The sequence below is a fragment of the Solanum verrucosum genome, unplaced genomic scaffold (genome assembly GCF_900185275.1).
Source record: "Solanum verrucosum unplaced genomic scaffold, falcon-dt-bn FXZP01000186.1, whole genome shotgun sequence".
Taxonomy (NCBI): Eukaryota; Viridiplantae; Streptophyta; class Magnoliopsida; order Solanales; family Solanaceae; genus Solanum; species Solanum verrucosum.
This window is the reverse complement of record NW_026020262.1, coordinates 732,209-756,389: the sequence shown is the minus strand read 5'-3', so window position 1 is coordinate 756,389 and position 24,181 is coordinate 732,209. Positions and strand designations below refer to the sequence as shown.

Here is a 24,181-nt window from a genome sequence, read left to right as displayed (position 1 = left end):
TAAAATGCAAGAAGAAGAGTAGAAGATTAAAAAAAATTGTGGTTGAAAAATGAGAGGAAACTCCTCTATTTATAGTCAACAAAGGGTAGTATGAGCAAGTGTTTTTTGTGTCTTATCTGAAAATTCATGGCCTTTTCAAGAAGTCACAACTCTTTGGAAAAGTCACAGCTTATTAAAAAAGGTCACAACTTTTTGAAAAAGTCACAACTCTTTGGAAAAGTCACAACTCATCGAAAAATCACAACCCTTTGAAAAAAGTCACAAATTATCATAAAAGTCACAACTCATCGAAAAAGTCACAACCTAAGTTAGGAATATTATAGTAATTTAACATTCAAGTTAAGAGTTCATACTTTTAAGGTAATATAGATAGAATAGAAGATATAGATAGATAGATATAAAAGATTAGCTATTTTCACCATATTGTTTCTTGTCATTAGCTTCACCAATTGATGCTTTCAAATAATCAAAAAAATTAAGGGAAGATTTGCACTCTATTATTTCAATTAAGATAACACGTATTTTATAAATTATTCCAAACTTATTGATCTTAAGTAGTTCTCTTTAGATAATATGTTAGGTATATGTCAATTAAATTTCAGGCTTTTGAAACTGAAATTTTGTTTGATTTGTCAAATGATTTATCTTGCTAGTGTGCAAGGGGCATAGGTTGTTTAGGTGAAGAATTAATTGAAGAAAAAAATATAAATATATATAGACGGTGAGTTCCTCCATCTTTTCTCTTTATCACTCATTTTCTTGTAACTCTCTTCCTTACTTTTGTTGAATAAATATTTGTAATAATTATAAATGCATAGAAACAAGTTAATTTTGAGCAAGTTTGATTTGTATTCATTTTTGCTTCCTCTCACCATGCATAATATTCTCATCACAATATTATATTTTTATTTTTCTTTATTTCCTCCGCTCATTATATTTGTGTGTTTGTGAGTTGTTTGTGGGCGTACGTATACAATAAATAGATTAAACTCCTATTTATTTCAAGCTTGTATTTTTAAAAAATTGTGTTATTCATCACACATTTTGTTATTAGTTGTGTTATTTTTAAAAGTTAATATTGAATAATATGGGAGTCACACGTGCCCATATATATATATATATATATACTAGTTTTTTGACACGTACGTTGTCTGTGATTATCAATTCAGAAAATATATATTATAGTAAATAGTATTGCTTATTTAGGGGAAGATTTGAATACTAAGCTTTGTACAAAATCATATTGCAGATTCTTTTATGAATAATCAATGTGGATCATCATTTATATCTCTTATTCACGCGAACCTATGAAGATCGTCAATGAAAAATTTTATTAGTTAAATGCAATAATGTATATATTTATTTCAATTTGATGAAGTTCAATCATTTAATTAGTCGTATCTCACTAATATTACCTTATAGACTATATTTGTTGTGTATTTTTCTTGTCATCTAACAAGATATACTTTGCACGTGTATTCCACGTTAAACTGTTTAGATGTCATATGAACATGTGAAGAGAACAACTACATTTTATCTTTTAGACTATTTTTTATATTAATTTTTATTTTATAAGTTATAACATAATAAATGACGTTCTTGTTGTTGGCTTTCATACTTGACTTCTCGATTGACTGTGTACATAAATGAAAGATAGTTATCTGACTGTCCATAGTTAACTGAGAAAGGTTTTCTTTTTTATTTCCGGAGAAAACTTAAAATTAAATTAAAGAATATATGTTATGTGTGAAATCATATATATAATCACTTGTTCATCTTACACCCAACAATGATATAATTCATATACTTTGAAATTATTTCAATTTATTCAACCAAGTATGATTCATCAAATTAAAAATAACAACACCATGTTAACATATATATATGGGCGATTTAATAATATGAACAATTATTGGTCAAAAGTTAATATAAGGAAAGATGAAAGATAGAATTATAATTAATGTAATAACTATTAAATTCTTAATATTATACCTAAGAATGTAAAAGAGTATGAATAACGTTTACAATAATTAGTAATAACTAAGAGAATTTATAATGTTATAGCTGAAGAATTAATGTGCAATAGCTGAATTTCTAATAAATTTTATATGTACATAAATAAATAGGACTTTTAATTAATGTTACTATTTTTTTTAGTTATTAGATTTTAATTTAGTGTAGGGACTAAAGGTAAATGTTTATTTCATATTAGTGAATATAAAATTTATTTTGTAAATGATAAGTTTTAAATGATTCATATATATTCACATATTTTCACATTTGTTGTGAGTGTTTTTTTTTTAAAGAAAATAACTCGAAATATTTTAAAATAATATATTTTGAAGTTAGAAGATCATGTTAACTTGATAATACATTTATGAAATATATAATACTTTAATTTAAATAAAAAAATACCTACCAAAATATAAATATATATATTTGCATTAATGAAAATATTTATCTCATAAAAATTAGCTATTAAATAAATAATAAAAATTAAATTAATACAAACTTCAACTTGCGTTATTACAAGTCATATGAACTTCTCTTCGTCTAAAATACTTAAATATCAAGAAATAGTAAATAAGTAAAACAAAAGGGCAATGTTTATATAGTAATAACTATTTTGAAGCAAACTTCCTAACAATCTAAATCACATAAGTAGCATTGATATATAAAGTCGTTCTTTTGTCTTGAGCATTAAAAAAAACACATCATGACAATTCTCTTAATTTGGAAAAAGATATTAAGCATATATCTACATCACAAGATAAATTGTTAACAAAAACAAATGAAATTAGACTACATCATGTTAACTTCATATATTGGAACACAACATACTAATGTACATATTAAGCAAAAAAAATATATATTTTATAATTAAAATTATTTTCCTCAAGTACTCGAAGTTATGGATTATACCCTCTTAGGATAGAACGATTAACTTCATCAGATTAGTGCCCCATATTTCGCTAAACTTCGAACTCACTCAACGACAATAAATCACACACAAAAAATTTAAAATGCAAGAAGAAGAGTAGAAGATTTTTAAAAAAATTGTGATCGAAAAATGAGAGGAATCTGAATCCCCTCTATTTATAGTCAACAAAGGGTAATATGAACACGTGTTTTTTTGTGTCTTATCTAAAATGTCATGTCCTTTCCAAGAAGTCACAACCATTTGGAAATGTCACAACTTATTGAAAAAGTCACAACTCATCGAAAAATTACAACTTATCGGAAAAGTCACAACTCATCGAAAAAGTCACAACCTTAATTAAGAATATTACAGTAAATTAACATTCAAGTTAGGAGTTTATGCTTTTAAAGTAATATATATATATATATATATATATGTGTGTGTGTGTGTGTGTCAATTATGTGCATGATACCCAAAATTGATCTAGCACATGATAGATTCAAAAGCAACAATTTGAACCCGTAGCAAATGATACATTGGGCATTAGGGCTAAAGAGATTTAACAAAAGATATTCCAGTTGTGTCCTTGTTTTTCCTGCTTTGTACACCAACAGTAGACTTCCTTTTCATAATTACCACGGAAGGTTAATTTTCTTAATAAGCATAACCTAGTACTTACTCAAAAAATATAGCATAGATTAATTTTTTGTATCTATAGGTCACATATGTCTTTTACACATATTGTAGTACCAGTACAAAATTATCAGAATTGAACTTTATCATCAAGATAAGATTCATCAAACAGCATTACAAAGTTGGGTTTCAGCAGTTAGTGATTTCGATTCAACTCTAAGCTAGCAGCAACCCATTTTTCGTTGCTGCAAGGCAAAACAGAAGCACCACTTGGAAGGTCCATGTTTGCTTTCCGGGGGAAAATGAAAATCTTCTCACTTGGCAAAATACTGGTTCCAGCATACGTACCAGAATCAACAGACTCAACAACTGCATCAGTTGAATCTGAAGCAACAAATGGGGCATCAGGACGATGATCCCTGATAAGGGAATATGTGTTGGGTGCATTCGAACATCTGTGTCTTTTTGCATTTGTGTTTGCCTCTGAAAATAAGTGGTCAAATAATGAGTAACACATTATATAATACCAATAGACAACTGATGCTAGTGTAAATTGGAAGAAACACAAAGTCGATAATATGCTTATATGACCATGTTGTTTAAGTTGTAAAGACTAAAGCCGGAACCAATCTGCATCACTTTAAGACAAGAGGAGATTTGAGTTGGAAGAAACGCAACTCTTTAGTTCTAAAGGATTAATGTTATTTCAACTTGATGAAACTAACTAAACTGGTTGGTCCATACATAGAAATTCCACTATCTTGACCTCAATGATATGAAACCTACTAAAGAACGCCTCATGCAACCACACTAAGTTATTGTGCAAAAGAGATTTTGGTCCAAAAGATGTAGAGTCACATTGCAATTCCCAACTTGATAGTGTGACACATCATTTATCAAACCTATTAGCTATTACTTTAGAAAACAGTGTTTGGCTTTGTCCACTGAACTGTTCTGAAAACTGTTCTCTGTGACTACTTTTGCGGTAATGCATTAATAAATTATATTGTTCCTTAAAGAAGTACTTAAACATCAGCGATACTCAATTTAGTTCTATCAGCAATCTCAACAATGTCTTCTCCTTTTTAATACATGACAGTGGCACAGCTGAACCTGTGACACCTATATATTTAGTTCAATTAAGAGCCTCCACATAAAGAAAGATATCACAAAAAAAGCAGAAAACAAGTAAAAAAAATGATATCAAGGGGTTGCAGACTTCAGAAAGCACCTTCATTTTGCAAACTTAGTTCTTCAATTATCAATTTGGTCTTCTGCTGAACAACTAGTTGTGAAACATCAGCAACAACACATTCTGAACTGACTGGAAGGACATGAAGAGGTTCATCTAGTTGACCACCTGTAACACAAAAGTATGAAATTGTACACGTGACTTGGAACTTGCCAATGAACCCAACCCTTCAAGGTTAATAATGTTGGTTTCGAACAGAAACATAAGATATTTTCTTTAGGTTGAAGTGGTTTCATCAAAAAAACTTAAAAGACTGAATAATTCATCTGATATTTGAGCATAAATATTTGAAAAATGTCGTATAACTGAATTGTGAAGTGGGAAAATATACCTTTTATGTGATAAGCCAAAGATGTTCCAATGAAATGATAAGTTGATTAGAAGGAAATCACCTCAGAAACATCGGTTTCTATACTTATGGATTACTTCTAAAATAAAATTGATTCACCAACTCTCTAATGCTCCTACTTGTATGGAAAAAAAAAAAGATGGATAGTAGCCATATTTCTCCCGATACAAATGGCCAGCACTGAGGTTGTTTATACTTTCATAGTCAACTTAGTATCTTTTTGCTGTTGTTCTCTTTTCCCGAACTTCCTAGTAATGCTTTTACTTGAGCCCAGGGTTAATCCGAAATAGCCTCCTTTTCTCCCAAGATAGGGGTAAGGTCTGCATTTACATAACACACCCTTCCCAGACCACTTGTGGAATTACACAGGGTATGTTGCTGTAGACAACTAGTAATTTTTTGAGAAGTACTATAAACATAGCATTCTACAACTTTAGTCTCTCCAGAACCACAAAATATAAATAACAATGGTATTTCAATATTTGCTGATTAAACTAGGACAATGTGTGGTCATTCTCAACAAAAAATTCTTGGATTTGAAGAGAGAAAATATTTTGCTTATTGAAAAAATGAGCTTTAACTAATACAACAACATTCCCAGTGAAATCCCACAAAGTGGGGTTTGGATAAGCTTTAAGTAATAATTAAAGAAATATCTCTTAATAGTTATCAATCATCTAGGTAAGTGTTTTTCTTTTCTTTTATCGTATCTCAAAGCTACTCCGAGTAAGAGTTACGTGATGCAACTACTCCCTCCGTCCAACAATCGTTGTTCACTATACTATTTTGGAATGTCCAACAATACTTGTCCACTTTATGAAATCAATGGATAATTTTACACTTAGTTCCTAATTTACCCTTATGATTAATTATAGTTATTTCCCTATTATATTCTTCAAGACATTATATTTATTATACTCAAAGGGTGATACAGTGAAATTACCTTCTATTTATAGTTTCTTAAGAAGTGTGCAAAGTCAATAGTGGACAAGTATTGTTGGACAAAGGGAGTATCATTTTTCTTGAAGCTCAACAATCTTATTGTACACCTGGAAATGGTTGATGATGCAAGTACTGACCCCACTTTGTAAGAGTTAAAAATGATGCAACTATCATTTTTCTTGAAGTTCAACAATCTTATTGTACAATATTGCAAAAGTAAACAAAGGGATTGAAAAAAAATACTAATCTCATATAATGATGTAAAAGCAATTAGTATCTTGTTCACATAATTTCCAAACAAAACGACATTATCACATATTTATTCATGCAGATGTAGCCAAGTTCAACAAGTGGCAGCTCATGGGCACAGACTAGATCAAACTAATAATGAAGAGGCAGTGATGGAACTTTTGGTGTATTTAACTGATCAGAAAGGAAACAGTCAATAAATTCAATTAATTATTCACGGATCTGCAATACGATGAAGTACATAACGGAATAGTAAGGCTATAGCCAACACATCTCAGGTCAGAAATGATTTAGAGATTGAAAGTGTGAATGCTCTGATGGATAGGAGAAGATAGAGAAACTGTCCGACAGTGGAAACTATGGAATAGTGCATGGGAATCAAGAGAACATGTAACTCAAAAAAACAATCTTATTGATCCTACAGAAGGAAACAAAAGGAACACGCAACATCCCTATATGTGTGTGTGTGTATATATGTGTGTGTGTGTTGGTCCTATGCAACTTTTTGAGATCTTAGCTATATCCATTTAATTCCAACTGGTGGAGCTATTGCAAGTTATGCATTAAGTGAGACATGCAACCACCCCATTTATAGGTTTTCTTCTTACCAACAATCAATATCTCTATAAATGTCCACAAAGTTTCAACTGGAAAAGGCTTCTGTGTAATTCTCTACAGAAAATAGCAGAATCCATAGTCTCCTGAATGTATAGGGTGAGTCGGTTGAATTCTGTTGATTCTCCTTGCCTTCATATTAAACTTTTCCTTGGGGGGGAGGGGCAATCCATAAATTTATGCTAATTGTTAGAATCTTTGCGAATATTTAGAAAATAAGTAAATATAGTAGGTAACTTAATTTACTCCTATTGTAATTTGTAACTAGGTATTGATTTCTTTTCTTTTTTACAACATGGTATGGTTATTTAAACCCCAATAGCTACAACAACAACATACCCAGTGTAGTCCCACACAGTGGGTCTTGAGGAGGGTAGAGTGTACGCAAGTCTTACCTCTACCTTAGAAGTAAGGTAGAGAGGTTGTTTCCGATAGACCCCCGGCTCAAGACAATAATAGTCTAGAAAAAGATAGAACAGAAGTAAAAGAGAAAATAGATAGTAACAAAGCAGTTTTACAACAAAATAATACGAAAAACCCCAACAATTGAGTAATGACTCAAACTCTTTTGTTTCTCACACGGTGTCAGAGCAATTAGTGAGACAGTAATTAGAAGACAAAGAATTTCTGGTAACTAACATCGTTGTTTCGAGGTACCTCTCTACAAGGGTATTGTGCATATACATGTACCACTAAGAGGACCGGAAACCTCATGCGACCCTACCCAAGAAATTTGTTTCCTTCTTTTCGCCTTGAGGACAAGGCAACTTTTGAAGAGGGATGCACTGATATGAATGCTCCTTTACGGACTTACTCTAGAATAAAATCTAGACGAGCATGAGGAGATAATCTATCTTAGTTTCTTTGTTTTAAAAAGGATAAAATATATAAGCAGTAATTATCTATAGTAGTTATTGTTTCTATCTCTATCTATTAGGAGTTATCTTTATGTTTAGTATAAATATATATATTTAGGAGAATTCTGACTAAGAAAAATATTAATATTGCCTTTGTATCTTGAGATTTGTCCACTCAATTCGGACATAGTTATTGGTTAATGCAGTGTATAAGATTCTTCAACTTTATTTAACGAGTAAAGTATCATTTTCATCTTAGTTTCTACCACAATGCCTTGAAATATATATCCTCCAGTTTCAGCCGTTTATGACTCACCCAAGGATTCATCCGCCATTTTGTTTGTACATCCTCAGCAAAATGGGGTAGTATTGAGAAAGAATAGACACCTCTTTGAGACTGCTCCCACTTTTCTCATCTGATTCTATGTTCTGTTCCGTTTTTGGGGCAATGCAGTTCTCACATCTTGCTACTTGATTTATCAAATGCCCTCATCTTCCATTTAGAATCAGGTTCCTTATTCAGTAATGTTTCCTTAGTCAACTTTATACTCTCTTCCCTCTTGTGTTTTTGGGAGCACGTATTTTGTTAATAATTTAGCCCTTGGAAAAGATAAATTACCCCATCATGCTCTCAAATGTGTATTTCTTGGTTCGTAGTTCAGAAAGGGTATCAGTTGATGTCACATTTCTAAGTCTCGACCTTACATTACATCTTCATGATATCTCACATGTCTTACCTATACCAACTTTTGAGGAATCTATTATCACTTTACATCTCCAGCCACAATATCACCACTCTTGATTGACCATCATTGCTTACGTCCAACATTAAGCTTAGATGATTCACGTCCTGCATGAGACCATGCATCTACTAAGGATTTGTCTCCCCCTAGTCAACTGATTGCCCTTTGAAAAGGTATACGATCCCCTCATAATACTAACCCCCATTATACCTTTTTAAGTTGTCATAGTTCCATCATGCCTTTTTATCATCTTTGTCATGTGTTTCCATCCCCCCAAGTCTACAAGTGAAATAATTCCTCATCTAGAACAGTGACAAGCTATGATTGATGAGATATCTGCTTTAGATGCCAGTGGTACTTGGGAGCGTGTTTCTCATCCTTAAGGTAAATCTATTGCTGGTTGTCATTGGATTTATGTGGTAAAAATTGGTGTGGATGGCGCAAGTTGATCAGCTTAAGGCTCACCTTGTTGCAAAGGGGTATACTCAAATATTTGGGCTTAGTTACAGTGATACTTCCTCTGGTGGCTAATATATCATGTCCGTCTTTTTCTATCCACGGTTGTTGTCTGCCATTGGCCTTATCATCTTTTGGACATTAAGATTGACTAGTTTTACCTGAAAGGAGATGGCAATGTAATTCCACCAGATACTAAACTTTTATGTTCACAACATAAAAGCTACACAGGAAGCAGCAAATTTTTATATGTGAACCAATAAGATACTGGAAATACTGTTAGGTCTACACAACATTTCAGTTACACTTAGATTTTAATGTATTCCGTAGAAAATTAGAAAGTCATGAAAGCACCTAGGTGCCCTAGGTGTAGATATAGCTTCTTGAACTATTTATTGTAATTTGATTTTTGTTTAACCTGTGGGGTATTTGCCCTGAGTTTTTTTTACCATAAATAGATTTTTCTTTTCCTAAAAGGAAATCAAAAAATCACCATATTTGGCTAGTCATTTTCTTGTAGGAAAAGGTTTAGGACTCCACAAATTTCTAACTTAATCAGCATTCACAATGTTGTCCTAGGGGCTTTGAGAGTTTTGGTTAGAGGGGAGAATTTGTGGGAAACAAGTGATACATTATCACTTGTGTGAACCTCCTTATATTTTGAGTGAATTGGTTGATGTTATTTCTCTCTATATTTTGTGCTCTCATATTTATATAGTGGATTGCCCATCTCTTTTGTGGGCGTAGGTCAATTGACCGAACCACGTAAAATCTGTGTCTTTTGGTATATTTCTCATTTGTCTTCTTACTCGTGGTCTTTCGAAGTTTGCTTTGTTAGCTTCCGCATGACACCAAATTATTTCGGTCCTAACATAACCGGCTGTAATGAAACTCCAACAGCATTGATGTGCAAAGTTTTCCTTGTTCTTTAGTTTATTAATTTCATTAGTTGGAAACACCATGTCCTCCTGCTTAGTTTTATATTGTCTTTTAAAAATATCATTTTTCTTATCTAAATAAAATTCCATGTAATTTGCCCTTGTACCCCGATCAAAGTAATTTTAATTCAGAAAACTTGCAAATTATGATACTAAGTGTATATCCTCCTTACGTTTCACAAGGGCATTGTAAGCAACCTTTGCAGCATTCATCTCTGCTTGTTTCTTGGTTTTAGCTTCTTGTCCTTGAAAAGTCCCATCTCCAACTTCCACCATTGAGCGGAATACTGGTGCATGAGGTGGGCCAGTTCTGGCTGTATCATAAACTGGAAAAAGTAAAGCCTCTTTTTGAGCCAGTTCTTGCAGAAGTGTCTTGTACAAACCTTCATCCTGATGTTATTCAAAAATAATTAAATAAATACATAGAAGAACAATGAAATGTACTCACATGAATGATCTCTCAGCACCGAAGTAAAACTAAAATTATTTAAATATTCCCTCCTTCCCGTTTTACTTGATGGTGTTTGAACGAGACATGATGTTTAATGTGCTAAATTGACTTGCACATTATATTAGTGAATAGAAGAAGAAAGTCTTAAAACAGTGGATGAAAAGTCAATTTGATAGAGAAAATACCACATGGAAGTTCAAAGATTTGGGCAGTTGACAAAATTTGAGTTTTTGAAGTACGGAAGTTGTATAGAAATAGAATGGATCAAACATTCGGAAAGTCCAAAAAGGAAAGACTGTTACATTAACAGGAACAAAGGGAGTACTAACCTCCTGAGTGTCATTAAGTGCTAAGGACTCAAAAGCAACCTTTGCAGCTGCATGTTCAGCTTCCTTCAATGTAGAGAAGAACTCCTGAGTTTCATAAGTTACCCCGTCAACGGTCACTTTTGACCTAAAACAACGGGCATGAGGAGGGCCATCAAGTTCAGAAGAATACACGGGTAAAGTGAGATTTTGCTTCTGGGCATAGTGTTGTAATCGACTCTTGTACAAATGAAGCATGCCTGCAACATGGACAAAATTGTAAAGAATCAGAAACTTGTCTTGAAAGGATTAGCTGATTAGAAATATCAAGAAGTCTGTAATCTGAATTATTCACACTCTAGAAATGAAGTCTCCAAGAAATATGAAATACTTCAACAATTTCGCACACTGCGTCCAAGCATATCAATTACTGTTTATCTGCGATAAGGTCAAAGCATCTTTCTTATAATTCTATCCTTGTACGGAACTGCTTCAGTAGTAATTTTCTTTCATGAATTTGAAGCTCTGTAAACATTCACAGAATATAATCACCTGCTAGATTCCCCCCACAGTTAAGATTCTTTTCAAAGTGCTTGCTTTACTTCGTTGGTAGCTAGATAAGATTGTTTAACCCGGAAAATGGGCTTTCAGATGAGTTGTGTTACCTTTGTTATACTGAAGCAGAATATAACAGCCACTTATTTTTTCACTGTGGACTCACTGTTCTGCTATGGCAACTATTCCTGAACATGGTTGGACTAAGATGGGATATGCCTAGTTCTACAACTGATATTTTTAGGTGCCGGATTGAAATGGTGGAAGATGATCCTAGCTTGTATATGGTGGACCTAATGGAGAGAAAGGAATGGCAGGTATTTTGAAGGAAGATACAGCTCAATTCAGAAGAACAAGATGAGCTGCTAACTGTTATTTCATTATTGGTGTAAAGGAAGTTATGTGCAGGATGCTAACTCACTTGTGGGATTACACTGGGTATGTTGTTGTGTAGGATGCTAACTCTTTTCTTTTTTTTGAGAAAGTTAACATTTTATAGACAACATACACCAATAGTGTATTTTAGTAGTAGTTACATCAGGAGTTTACAGTAAGCAAAACCAAAGAAATCTATCACGTATATCCCTCCTAAACTATCTAGAAACTGAGTAATATCCTCCACCTTTTTGGGGAGTACATAGTTACACAAAAAATAAAAGGTTATAAGACAATTCAACTTCAGACTTTGGAAAGGGATGCTCTTGATTTCAAAACATCTTTGGTTCCTTTCCCTCCATATTGTCCACCAGATGCAAACAAGGACAATCTTCCATCTCTCTTTGTGGCCGGACATATTTCCTTCTCTATTCCAGCATGTTGGACCAAAGGATGCTAACTCTTCAGACATCATAGAATCCTTGTAAGACGAACAAGGATATATCTAACTTTTTGGAATCCGTAAATTGTACCAGCACAACCTTTGTACTGTTGATTAGTACAACGTTACCTTTCTCAAAATATAGATTCCCCCAACATGCCAACTCTCATTTTTATAAGAAGATGAACTATAACAAGTGTGGAGTGAGTAGTTAAGTTCACCAAGAAGAACAAAATATCCTATAAAGCACAACAGAAGGAAGGAACATCTGAAGGGAACTGCCAAGAGGCCTCATCTAAGATCAACTAAAGCTAATGGTTACAAATAATGGACTCTCACAGAGAGAAACTCAGAACACTATTGTACTGGATAGGAAGGTCCAACGATCAACCATGTACTGATATACATTTAAAAACTTATACTGGTCTAGTTGGCAGATGGGTTGAACCTTCTACTAATCTGAACTAGAAGTAAGCGACATTTCCACAATTCATTTCCTAGTTTAGGCTGTATATCTCAAATCTCAACTGCTTACAGGTGCTTTATCCAAGGTACCGATGAAGTAACCTCATCAAATCCAGAAGGAAAAAGATCCATTTACCACCTGTTCTAAAGAATTAATGCTTTCACTCCCAATTATAGGTATATGCTTTTCTTCTCAGAGAGATTTACGTCAGTTTTGAAGGGACATGTAGTCAGCTTGAAGATTTTTAAGAATGAGGTGAAATGATATACAACTGCTACACTAATAATAAACAAAAGCAATATGAAATAGAGACAAAAGAAGAGAAAATAGATAGAAAGATACAACACAGCAATGCAAATAATCAACAACTTTTATGCCATGAGACAAAAGCTTAGAACCAATACTACTATAACACCCGGTATCTCCATGCCAAAGAACTACTAATTGACGCAGATGAATTTGTTCAACCTCGGGAGAATAAGATGGAAAGTGGCTAAATATATCAAGGAACCAATATATGAGGTATTTGAAGGGTTAAAATAAGATAAGAGGTCAAGGGGAAGCTTAGCACAAAAGTCCAAGTTGAAGGTTACATTGCGGTCAATTGTTTCAAATCATCTCATACGTGGTCTGACTTCAAACGGGTGTGTCTCCCAATCTACAAGGAATTAGAGGGAGGTCTACTTATCAAATTAAAGCTCTAAGTCTTCTTTCCAGCACATCAAACCATTTTTCAATCCAAGTTGGAGCAAAAAATTAAAGATCTTTCAACTGAAGGACTGCAGAGCAGTACGCTGAGTAGATATGCAACCGCATTAGCCCATATGTGAAGGCATATGCGACCGCAAGTTGGTCGCATCTGGCCCAAAATTTACAGTCCTGTTTTTATGTGCAGTATAGATGCGACCAAAAGTTCCCATATGCAGCCAGCATTTAGCTCTGCATCAAGGCTCGTCCAGATGTTTTAAAACTCGATCTTCACTTCATTTCCCTTCATTTTTGGGCGACCCAAAGCTATTCTTCACTCTTATTCTCTCTTCCAAGTTCTACAACACCAGGGTAATTTCTTCCCATAGTATCTTAGCCATTCTTCACCTAATACGTGATTTTAACATCAATTTTTCTTCGGATTCTAGAGATTCATAGGGGTTTCTTCACTTGGGGCTCAAGGGATGATTTTTGGGGTTTCTCTTCATCTTTCAAGGTACGCCTCCTTTTCAGAGTTTATGCATGGATGGTTCCTGATGTTATAAGAATGTTTTAGCAATGGGACTCATGGGGTGGTGATCGGAAGCCATGACTTAAATTGTTGCTAGCTTTATGAGAATGGGGATTTGTTTTGAGGTGTTCTTGTGGTGTTACTGCCTGGATGGTTATGGGTCACCTCAGACTCGGAGGGAAGTTTTTATGTTGTCACTACCAAGGAGTAGGTTGGCTGTTGGTACACCATTGATGAAGGGCTTTTACTCACATGTGTTTGATAATTGAAAAAGTAACGTAGTTATGAATGTCTTCGCTAATTCTAGCTCCCTATCATTATTAGTCTTGTAGATTAAGGTCGTAATGGAGTAGTTGGTCGTTTTACTAAGGTCGGGCTGAGGTATGTAATGGCTCCTCTCAATGTGGGAATTTCCTTTGTTCTTCTCGATGTTATATCTCTTAAATCGATACATCCTTTTAGTAAATGACATGCTCCATGTATGCTTCAACCATGAAATGCTATATCACCCTAAAGCTCTAAATGAACATTTCTCTACATGTTTAGTGTCCTCAAATGATATGTACTCTCCTCGAATGTAGTCCTCATGTATGTGTACCCGTAAGTGTGAAGTGCTAGTTATCCTTTATGTCATGCACCCCTCATGTATACAGTTTACTTTGATATGTACCCCGATGTCATGTATTCCTAACAAACTAAGGTCTTGAAGCTTAGGGAATCCTAATAGGACCCCACGTACTCTATGTATTGATAATATGATAGGTAACATTGACAACCCTTGATGCCTTATGAACTCAAAGATAAGTACTCCTTGTTAGAGTTTAAATAGGAACAAGAATAGTATATAGAATCCTACTTGAAAAAGGATTGTAATATTGTCTATAAATAAGTCAATGTAATAATGTAGAGATACAATTCAATAATATTTTTCTCCTATAATTTCTTACATGGTATCAGTCTATCAGAGCAATTGAGAGAAAAGTATCGATATGAATCGTTTCAATGAATCCAGCTATCCCTCTGTAGCTTCCTGGTGATCTAAGCGGCTGTCTAAGTAAATAGCATTTTCTTTTAGTGATTTTCGAAAACTAACGCCACCACTAGGTTTGGAATTCCCCGACAACCAAACTCTAGTTAGACTAGCCAGAAACTAGTGTCACATATACGCCCTTACACGCCGCCAGAAGCAATACACCGACGAGCTCATCATATCCATGGCAGGCGTGTGCATCATTTTTCAGCAGCTTTCTTTTTCCAGTGGAGTCGCCACTTCATTCTGAAGCTGTCCATATAATTATTTCCTGGTTCCGACCAATTCTTGGCGATCAGATCTAATTTTCCAGCAACAACCCTATTTCTTTCTGATTTCCGACAATCTTTTTTTTTCAAATTGCAGGGACTTTTTTTTACCGATTCCGGCACGTATTTCCAGATTATTGGCTACAAAAATCTGATTTCACAAGATGTTTTTCCCGAATAGATATTTTTGGCTCCAAAAATACAGGAATTGGAAGTTCAAGCCCTATGATCACTTTAGAACCATTAATGGGAAGCTCAAAATATTTACCTTGGGCTTCCACAATTGAGTTGTGGTGCAAGGGTTGAGAAGTCCAAAACCACTTAACAAACAATGCTTGTGTGATAGATGAAAAGGCTAAGGTTAGTGAGGAAGATGCAAAAATCAAAGTAGAATAGGAGAAGGTTGATGCTCAATTGTGTAGCCTCCTATGGCGATCTATTGATTCCAAGTTGATGGCCTTGTTTCGCCTATTCCAGACATGTTAATCAGTCACTACGAACGTGGAAAAACAACATGAACATAGGCAGACATTGTTTTTAGTTCTTACACTTGTTGGACTTTCTACTGACCATGATTCAGTGCATGATCAGATTTCAGCTAGTCCTATAGTAGTTTTTTTTAAAACCAAATGGGCCATGGCAAACTTTTATTAATAAAACAATAATATATACAAAAGAATAGGCCAAAAGAAATGGCCCAGAATGACTAAGAAAACCAACAAAATATAGAACACATAAATTGTAGCCAACACAAATTGGAAAGATCTCGAGAAGGGAAGTGGAAATGTCTATAGAGATTCCTCCAATATTCATCTTCAGCCATCATCAAGCTTAGAGATCAGGTAATTTCAGCATTGTTACCAAATTATTCTTTTTCATTGTATGATTTTCAGTGCGCTGAACCTTAAATAGGTTGAAAACACCTCTAATCGAAACTTTGAAACTAGATAACTGGATGTTCGAGCTGTAACCCTTCTCCACAGTTACTTCTACTAGGCTTCTAGATCCCCACTTCAACATGATAATTCGTCACTTGCTACTAGAAACAATGGCTCTTGAACTTGAACTGAAATTTTGCGGAGCAATTTCAGAAGTCACCTAAAGGAGCTGAGCTAAGGTATAATTTATTATACTTTCTCAGATCTGAACTCTAATGGGTTGGTTGAATCCAATTAAGGAATTAATGAATTAATACCACCATTATTATTTATCCCTTAATAAATCACTAATTTACACCTTTTCTGCTGTTTAGAACCATGCAGTGTTGAATACTATACTCAACAACAACGCCAAAGAAAAAGCTCCAATTCAACACAAGGTACCACTGACCTACTGAATGTCAACCCTGCTTACTTTCATTTCTATTATCTCTTCATTGATGGTGAATAAAATAGTTAATACCACCATCAAAGTTAAGATTAAAGGAAAGTACCACTGAATGCCATCATTGTTAACCTTAATATCTATTTTCTCTTCCTTGATGGAATGAATCCAATTAGATTAATACCACCATCCAAGTTATGATTACAGAAATTAGTGTAAATAATGATGAGCTTGATATTCTAACTAAATATAAAGCAACAGAAGAAAGAAAATTCTACTTATACCATGTGAGTCCTGGATTCATACCATATGTAACATCTTAAATATCTCACCAGATGCATGGTATAGAAACCAACAGAAACTACTTCAGACATCACTTGATAGATGAGCAGATTAAATTCTCTTTCTATGCTTCATTATTAAAACCATAACATTGTATCAGAAAAAATTGAGCTATGTTGAACTTGTAGAACCTGCCAATCTAGTATTTCTATCTTCATAAAATAGAGTATTTAAGTCATGCATATGTTTTGAAATCAGCTCAATTTGTCTTAAATATGGTTTCACATCTTTGTTATTATCAAAGGAGATCTTATGTTTTTGAATGAGAAGAAGACTTTAAATTACCTTTGCACTCCTTGACAGAGAGTTGTTCTTATGTGACTCATGCCTACTATTCCGCTTTTTGACGTGATATCATATAAATGTTGTATCTTCATGTTCATATAAAAGGGTTCTCTAAGTTAGGTTAAGGAATCGAGCGTCAGTCCGCCCAGGCCTAGGTTTGAGGGGTGACAACTAGATCCAAAACCTTCAAGGTCACAAGCCAAGCAATTGTCATTGTCCTACTAGTATGATGGAGAAGCAGGAATGTAGTCTTCTTTTTAAAATTTTCATCTTGTTCCTTCTTTAAGTTCCTGGTAGCTCAATTTTTAAGACATTGAAAATATATATGCTCCATTCGCAAAATATATACAGAATGCATCATGGACAACCAACACAATCACACAAATAAAATAAATTGCTTAGCCAGTAAAGTTACTGTGTAGAATCTCGGAATCGGAATTAAGTTTATTACTTTGAGTATACAAGTATATAACTCTTAAGCTATAAAGGGTTACGTGGTGCACTATATACCAAATTAAGGATTTTTGAGTGTGCCATAATTATTTGGTATTTAAGAATTTCTCGCGAAGAGTTACAAATAATATTCGGAAAGGGAAACGACGCGCTACTCGCTACCAAGTTAAATGGAGCACTTGATGTATTGGTATAATAATTATATGCTTTAGATAGAGTGTGCATATCTTAGGGAAAATTGTAGCATATATATATATATATATATATATATATGTATAGCTGCTGTCAGCTAAGTAAAAGAAAGAAAAAAGAAGGGTTAAGGGTTCATTTCTTACGCTTGTCATTAATTGGTATTTGGGTTAAGTGGGGTCACCCTCTAATTCTTTCTTTAGAAGGCTTAGTTGAAGAAACACCAAGAATTTTTCTTGGAATTTTCCAGGGATATCAAAGTGCCAACTGCCTTCGCACATCAGTGGCTGCAGCGAGGTGGTATTAACCAGGAAACAAGAATTATTTTTCGGAGTAGCACATAATGATCCTAAATTGTTAGACAACTATCAATTTTTGTTCAAGAATTGTGGAGATTCTTCAAGAACTCAAGTTGGGTTGACTTCAAATAGGTAGATTCTCTACCCCGCACTTGAATATAATTATAGAATACCTATTTGGGATGTAGTGTAAAATGGAAATCACCATTTAATTGGAATTTTTGCACTAGCTTTCGAATTAGGTTTTGGTGATGAACTAGGGTTCTTGAAAAGGGAACAAGATGAATAGTGAATTATTGATAAAGGTGGAATTTTTGAGTGTTTCTACTTATGGGCAGAATTAATATTGTACCTTATAAGTTGGAAAAATAAACTAGGAATTCACTCCAAATGATTGTAAAAGAATTGGATTAGTTTGGGTATAAGTGGAAAATATTGGAATGAATCTATTGATGAACCTACGGGTTATTGATGAACATGTATATATATTATTTTGTAGTGCATTGCATTGGATTGATTGGCTGCAATTAAGTGGTGGAAGCGAGTGGTTGGCTATGTGAGGCTGCATCTATGTGAGTTTAGTTATTGGTGATCCGCGATAGCTAGGAAGGTACTAAAGGTATGTGAAACTAAAACTCCCATCGCATTTAAGGCACCACCTATGTCATGTGTTTCTCATACAAAGGTCAAGTTAGTTCACTTGAAGTACGAACGTAAAACTTTCATATTTTATGTGTGCCACCTACTTGATTAATTGTTTAAGCTTAAAGGTATTCATGTCACTCCAAGTTGAGTTCCATAACATTTTGTGTTATCACAAGTATTTTTACTTGATTTCTTATGAGCTAAATGGTATATATAATTGTGTTAAACGAGAATAAAAGATAGCGACGGGAGGGTATTCATAGGTTTTACTTGACACACACAACGTGATTCCGTGCACAAGATTGAGATCAAACCACTATAGTGAGCCCGAATGGTGTGGCGTACCCGCCCTTGTGGCATCATTTGTATTTGCATTTGGAGTTAGTTGAGATGTCATATTAGCACATTCTTGGTGCTTAGAAATAAAATCCACATTCTATCCAAGAAAAAATTGAAAAGAAGATGAATGTGTCATTCTAACCTTTAGAGGTATTAGTGTCCACAATAGCCAATGCAGTTCCATTGACATGAGAAAGTTGTCCAATGTTATTTTGTCTTTGCTGAAAAACATCCATATTTGGAGGTCTATCCCCCACCTTACTCTTTGATGTCGAAGCACCTGCACAACTAAGTGAAATGTAACAATATCAAGGCAATTTTCCATATGCCCCAATAAGTATTCCCATTAAATCAAATAATTATTTCATTGTTCATTTCTTTTTTTCTGTTTTGCGTGTAAACTTGATCATTGAGGATAGAGACGCAGCATATCATTTGACTTCAAACGATTAGACAAGCAGAAAAAATGAACAAACAACAATAGTAAAATTATAAGAAATTGTGTTCACATTTAGTTAATTCAATTTATTCTTTGGTATAGGAAAAGTTGTTATGAACATATCAAAAGGAAATTGAAAATGTGTCCCCCTTTTCTAACAAAATAATGTGACTAGGAGGTCAAGGGTTCAAGCAGTGGAAATAACCTCTTCAAAAAATGCAAGGTAGCGATAGAGACGATATCATCTAACCCTTCCCTAGCCCTTTTACTGCAGAGGTCTGCGTGATTTTCTTTTATGATGTATCAAACCCGTTAGGTAAACAACTTATCCCTCCATTATCCCTATTTTCTTTCGGCGATCAACTTGACCATATTCCCAACTAAAATTATGATAACAATAACTACACCTCAATTCCAAACAAGCCGAGGTTGTCTATATGAAACTTCAAATCAGCATTTAAGCTAAATTCATGTCATCACCATACCATATGTTATATCCATAATAATATTAAGGGTTTGTTTGGAAAGCCACTTGGTAATTGGAATTGGTGTAATTACTAGGGTAGTAATTACTAGCCTAGTAATTACACTGACATGTTTGGTTGTCACAGTGTAATTACACTGTAATTACACATGTCCTGTTTGGATGCCACAGTGTAACATGTTCTGTTTGGATGCACAATTGCAATTATAAAATTATAATAAATTTTAAAAATAAAAATTAATTATTTAAAATTTATACTAGACAAATAAGAAACTTTATAAATGACATTAAATTAAATATTTAAGATATATATATTCTTTTTTGAAAATATATTAATTAATAAACATATTTTCTGTAACTAATATTATGAAAAAATAATTGATTTATATTTTTTAAAATTAATATATTTCAATTGAATTGATCATAACAACTAAAAGTATAAAGTTTCTACGAATATCGTGAAATGCATGTTTGATAAAAAGAATAATATATAAATAAAATGTCATAAATTATTAAATGTTCAAGTCTAATTAAAAAATGACGTGCAATGTAAATTCAATATTACTAAAACAAATGAAACTGAAAATATAACATAAGTTATAAATTCAAAACAAAAAATTTAACATAATACTCTTATAACAAATTTCAACATAGCAATAAATATGATTTATTTTTATTTTTTCTTAATAAAGAAAACGCAAGTCTATAACCTTACTTAACAATAAATTCTATTTTAATTTAAAAATTAGAATTCTAATAAAATTATGCTAATGAGAAAATAAGCATGGCATAAAGAAATAGATAATACGAGAAAATTACATAGAATCACGTAAAGTAAGGTAGAGAAACAAGAAGAAAATGAAATATAATAATATAAAATAAAAATAAACTTTTACAAATTTTTTGAATAATAAAAATAAAAAAAGAACTTAACATAATAGAAGTAAAAAAAATTAAAACAAAAAAATAAAAGTAGAAAAAAAAAAGAAATTAAAAAGTAATCAGGTGGCAATTACACCATGTAATTACCAGCAATTCACAGGCAGAGCCTGTGAATTGTAGAGTGTAATTACCCCCTGCCAATTACACCAATTACCTGCTGACCAAGTAATTAATTGTCTTTCCAAACAGGACAAGACAGTGTAATTACACCAATTACACCAAATCCAATTACCCGGGTGTCCTTCCAAACAGGCCCTAAAAGTACTCTAACAAGACTAAGAGCCCGTTTGAGTTAGCTGAATTTAAGTAATTATTAAGTAATAAGAGCTTAAAAGCAATTTTTAAGTGTTGGAGCTGAAAAGAAGCAATTGATGTGTTTGGTAAAGAAGGGCTGAAAAGCTCTTTTCTACTTAATTGACTGAAATACCCTTAAATTTGTTTAAAGTAAAAATAAGCTTGTCATTTCAACTCTTTTAACTTTAAATTAACTCAAAAATAAATTAATTTTTGTCTCAATTCACTTTTAAGTTATAAATTGCTTTGATGAGATTACTATGAATAAATATAAGTTATTTTATTTAAATAACTATTATGTTGTAATTTGACTCAAGTTTGTATATAAAAAAATATATTCCAATACTACAAAAAAAAATCATATATAAATTAAAGAAAGTTATTTTCTCTTGAGAAAATCTCTTAAAGAAAGACTCCTGGAGAAAGATGACTCAAGAACTCTGAATTAAAAGAGTCCTACATAGGGCTTCTATAAGGGGAGGGTATTTGGAGTTGATAAAATATACAAGGAACAAGTAAGTCTTTTGGTCAAACTAGAAAAGTTGTTAAGTAAAAAAGTACTAATAAGTTGAGGGTGACCAACTTACAACTTTTAGCTTATTTTGGCTTAGGAACACCTAACTTAAAAAACATTTTACATGTAAAGCAAACACCAAATTAAGTTAAGAAGTGCTTAAAGCAGGTTTTACCAGCTTTTAATCCCTCCCAAACAACCTCTAAATCCTATTCACTTCTAAATCCTGTATGGATTCTTTCATTGTTTCCTATTTTTAGCTAAGTCTACATTGAACTCCAGAAACTGTAGGTCTTTCGAAACAACGTTCTTCATGTGATTTTAGGTCTGCCTCATCCCCTTTAACTTTTTCACTCACCATAGTATCATGCTTCTGGATCGGCGCATCTGTAGGTCAATACAAGATGTGACCAAGCCATCTCAAGCGACCTTTAGGAGAATGTGGTCATTTTAATCAACTCTAATTTTATATGATCGTACCTCCATCTTAGCATCCCCATCTCTATAACACTCTATCTTCTGGATTTGTTGGATATAAGTGACCCAACCTTCACTACCGCATAATATTGCAGGTCTTGTAATTGTTTGATGAAACCGTGCTATCTTTACATACATCATCATTTAGATATCCTCCCTACAAAGATATGTTGGAATCCTAGAATCCCTTGAATCAAGTGTCCATATCCTGCCAAAACATGGCTTTAGCTTCTGCATCTTATCCTATTTGCAGAGTACATGCACTAATAACTTCGATTATCTCCTTTCTCATACAAGTCTTGATGCAATAATCATATCCCAAACCCATTTTACTTCTACAACCATATCTTTAGGTCTTGGTTCTACAATAATCTCACACCATTCCTACTTTTATCTATCCCAAAATACCATGACCGTTTCTTACCAGGTAATTACTATTAATGTAAAAACCACCAGCTCTAAGGTGCTGTAATCCAAAAAGAAAGAAGGATAAAAGAAAAGGAGAACCCGAATTGTCGATACAAAAGCTTATATGAGCTACAATAGGGATTCAGCATCACAAACCAGCTCCAATTGACACCAAAATGACAACATCATGATGCAATCAGATCTAACTTTTAAAACAGAATTTTCTTGTCCTTCAAAACGTCTTATATTTCTCTCGTTCCAGATACACCACCATATACTGTACAGACAGGTATGGTGTCCCAAGTCTTTCAGGTTCTTAGACAATCCTTTCCTCTTCCAGTATGACAGAAATTAAGCAGCTGTTTTTGGCATGCTCCATCTCATACCCAAAAAATTAAGGGATATCTATTAGATCAAAGAAGTTGTAGGGCAATGTAGAAAAAGGTGGTTGACTGATTTAGGCGTCTGGTCGGAACTGGTTGGAATGGATGGATGACTTCAACAGACAAAAAATTTCTCAAAAAAATTGATCGGAACAGCCCTCACGCGCCGGCGCGTGAGCTAGATCTCGCTGGAAACTGCCACCTTCTATCGGCGCGTGGGGTGAGATTTTCCGGTGATTCTGGCTGCGGTTTGGTTGCGGGAGCTTTCCGAGCCTCGTGGTGGGGTTGGTTTTCGCGCAACAGCCATAGAAAGAAAAATTAAAAATAATTGACACAAATCAGACCCAACAGCCACCGGAAATTGACCAACAGGGACTTGTTTGTTCTCACCAATGCTCTCATACCACGTGAAGATATGGCACCTGGGCCTAACTCAACCTCAAAAGCTAGCTCAAGAGGGGAGAATTGCCCAAGTCCATATAAAGAGATCACCAGTCCATTCCCCAACCAATGTGGGGCTTTTACCCACTCTAACACAACACATGTAGCATCTATTTGTTACATGTATTCCTCTTCTTTGCAGATTATCTCGAGTCAAGCATGCTTCTTTCGTAATCAAACACATAACTTTTGTTAGTGCTTTTTTTTTTTGAGAATGGTAACTTTTTCTTCTATTTATCCACAGGTATACTACATCAAAGTAGCCCCCCTCCAAAAGTATTACAAACTAGACTGACTCCATCTGTGCTTTATTCACAAATAGTCTAAAACATCAAAAAGTTCTTCTGCCTGTACTAAGACTTTCTGTTTACACCAAAAATAATAAAGAGCTATACAATTCATCTTGAAATTCTGCAAATTGTTCTTCTTGCCCTCAAAACATCTTTGATTCCTTTCTTTCCACACTGTCCACCATATACAAGCTGGGACAATCCTCCATCTCTCCTCCTTAATTGTAGTGTTGCCAATATTGATCCAACAATTTAGGAGTGTACTATGTTTCTTGGTTTCACCCAAGTGATCTTTCTAAGGCTGCTGAAAATTCTCCATAATTGATCTGTCCATTTGCAATGCAAGAAGAGATGGTTGACTGTCTCTGCCTGTTCCTCACACAAATAGCATCTTTTAGTTGGAACTTCCTCTTCTTTATATTCTCTTGTGTCAGCACTGCTTCCTTTGCTAGTAACCATGTGAAACAGTTTACCTTGTATGGGATTTTAGGTCTCCATATCATCTGTCATGGCCAGAGCTCCATCCTATCATTTGAATTTGATTGATTAAGATCTTTGTAAGCTGACT

The 24,181-nt window shown here is 33.8% G+C and overlaps 1 protein-coding gene across 3 annotated transcripts; it reads right to left on the bottom strand.

The window, feature by feature from the left end:
* Positions 1–3,569: 3,569 nt before the first annotated feature.
* Positions 3,570–19,249, bottom strand: LOC125833503 (double-stranded RNA-binding protein 4-like). Of its 3 annotated transcripts, none has more exons than XM_049512661.1 (5): positions 19,084–19,249; positions 10,735–10,970; positions 10,128–10,344; positions 4,785–4,913; positions 3,570–4,036 (listed from the first exon to the last, which is right to left on the bottom strand). In XM_049512661.1, the coding sequence occupies exons 1-5, from the start codon at positions 19,175–19,177 to the stop codon at positions 3,750–3,752; spliced, it is 963 nt and encodes a 320-aa protein (XP_049368618.1). In that variant the 5' UTR covers positions 19,178–19,249; the 3' UTR covers positions 3,570–3,749. The 3 variants fall into 3 exon arrangements, with proteins under 3 accessions (XP_049368618.1, XP_049368620.1, XP_049368621.1); XM_049512663.1 differs by having other exon boundaries at positions 3,570–4,030; XM_049512664.1 differs by having other exon boundaries at positions 3,570–3,882.
* Between the last annotated feature and the right edge of the window lie 4,932 nt (positions 19,250–24,181).

Coding starts and splice junctions, on each gene's coding strand:
- LOC125833503 (XM_049512661.1), bottom strand. CDS start 19,177: ATGGATGTTTTTCAGCAAAGACAAAATAACATTGGACAACTTTCTCAT. Junction 10,345..10,734: donor CACTTAATGACACTCAGGAG/GTTAGTACTCCC, acceptor GAATAACATCAG/GATGAAGGTTTGTACAAGAC. Junction 4,914..10,127: donor TTACAATGCCCTTGTGAAAC/GTAAGGAGGATA, acceptor TTTGTGTTACAG/GTGGTCAACTAGATGAACCT.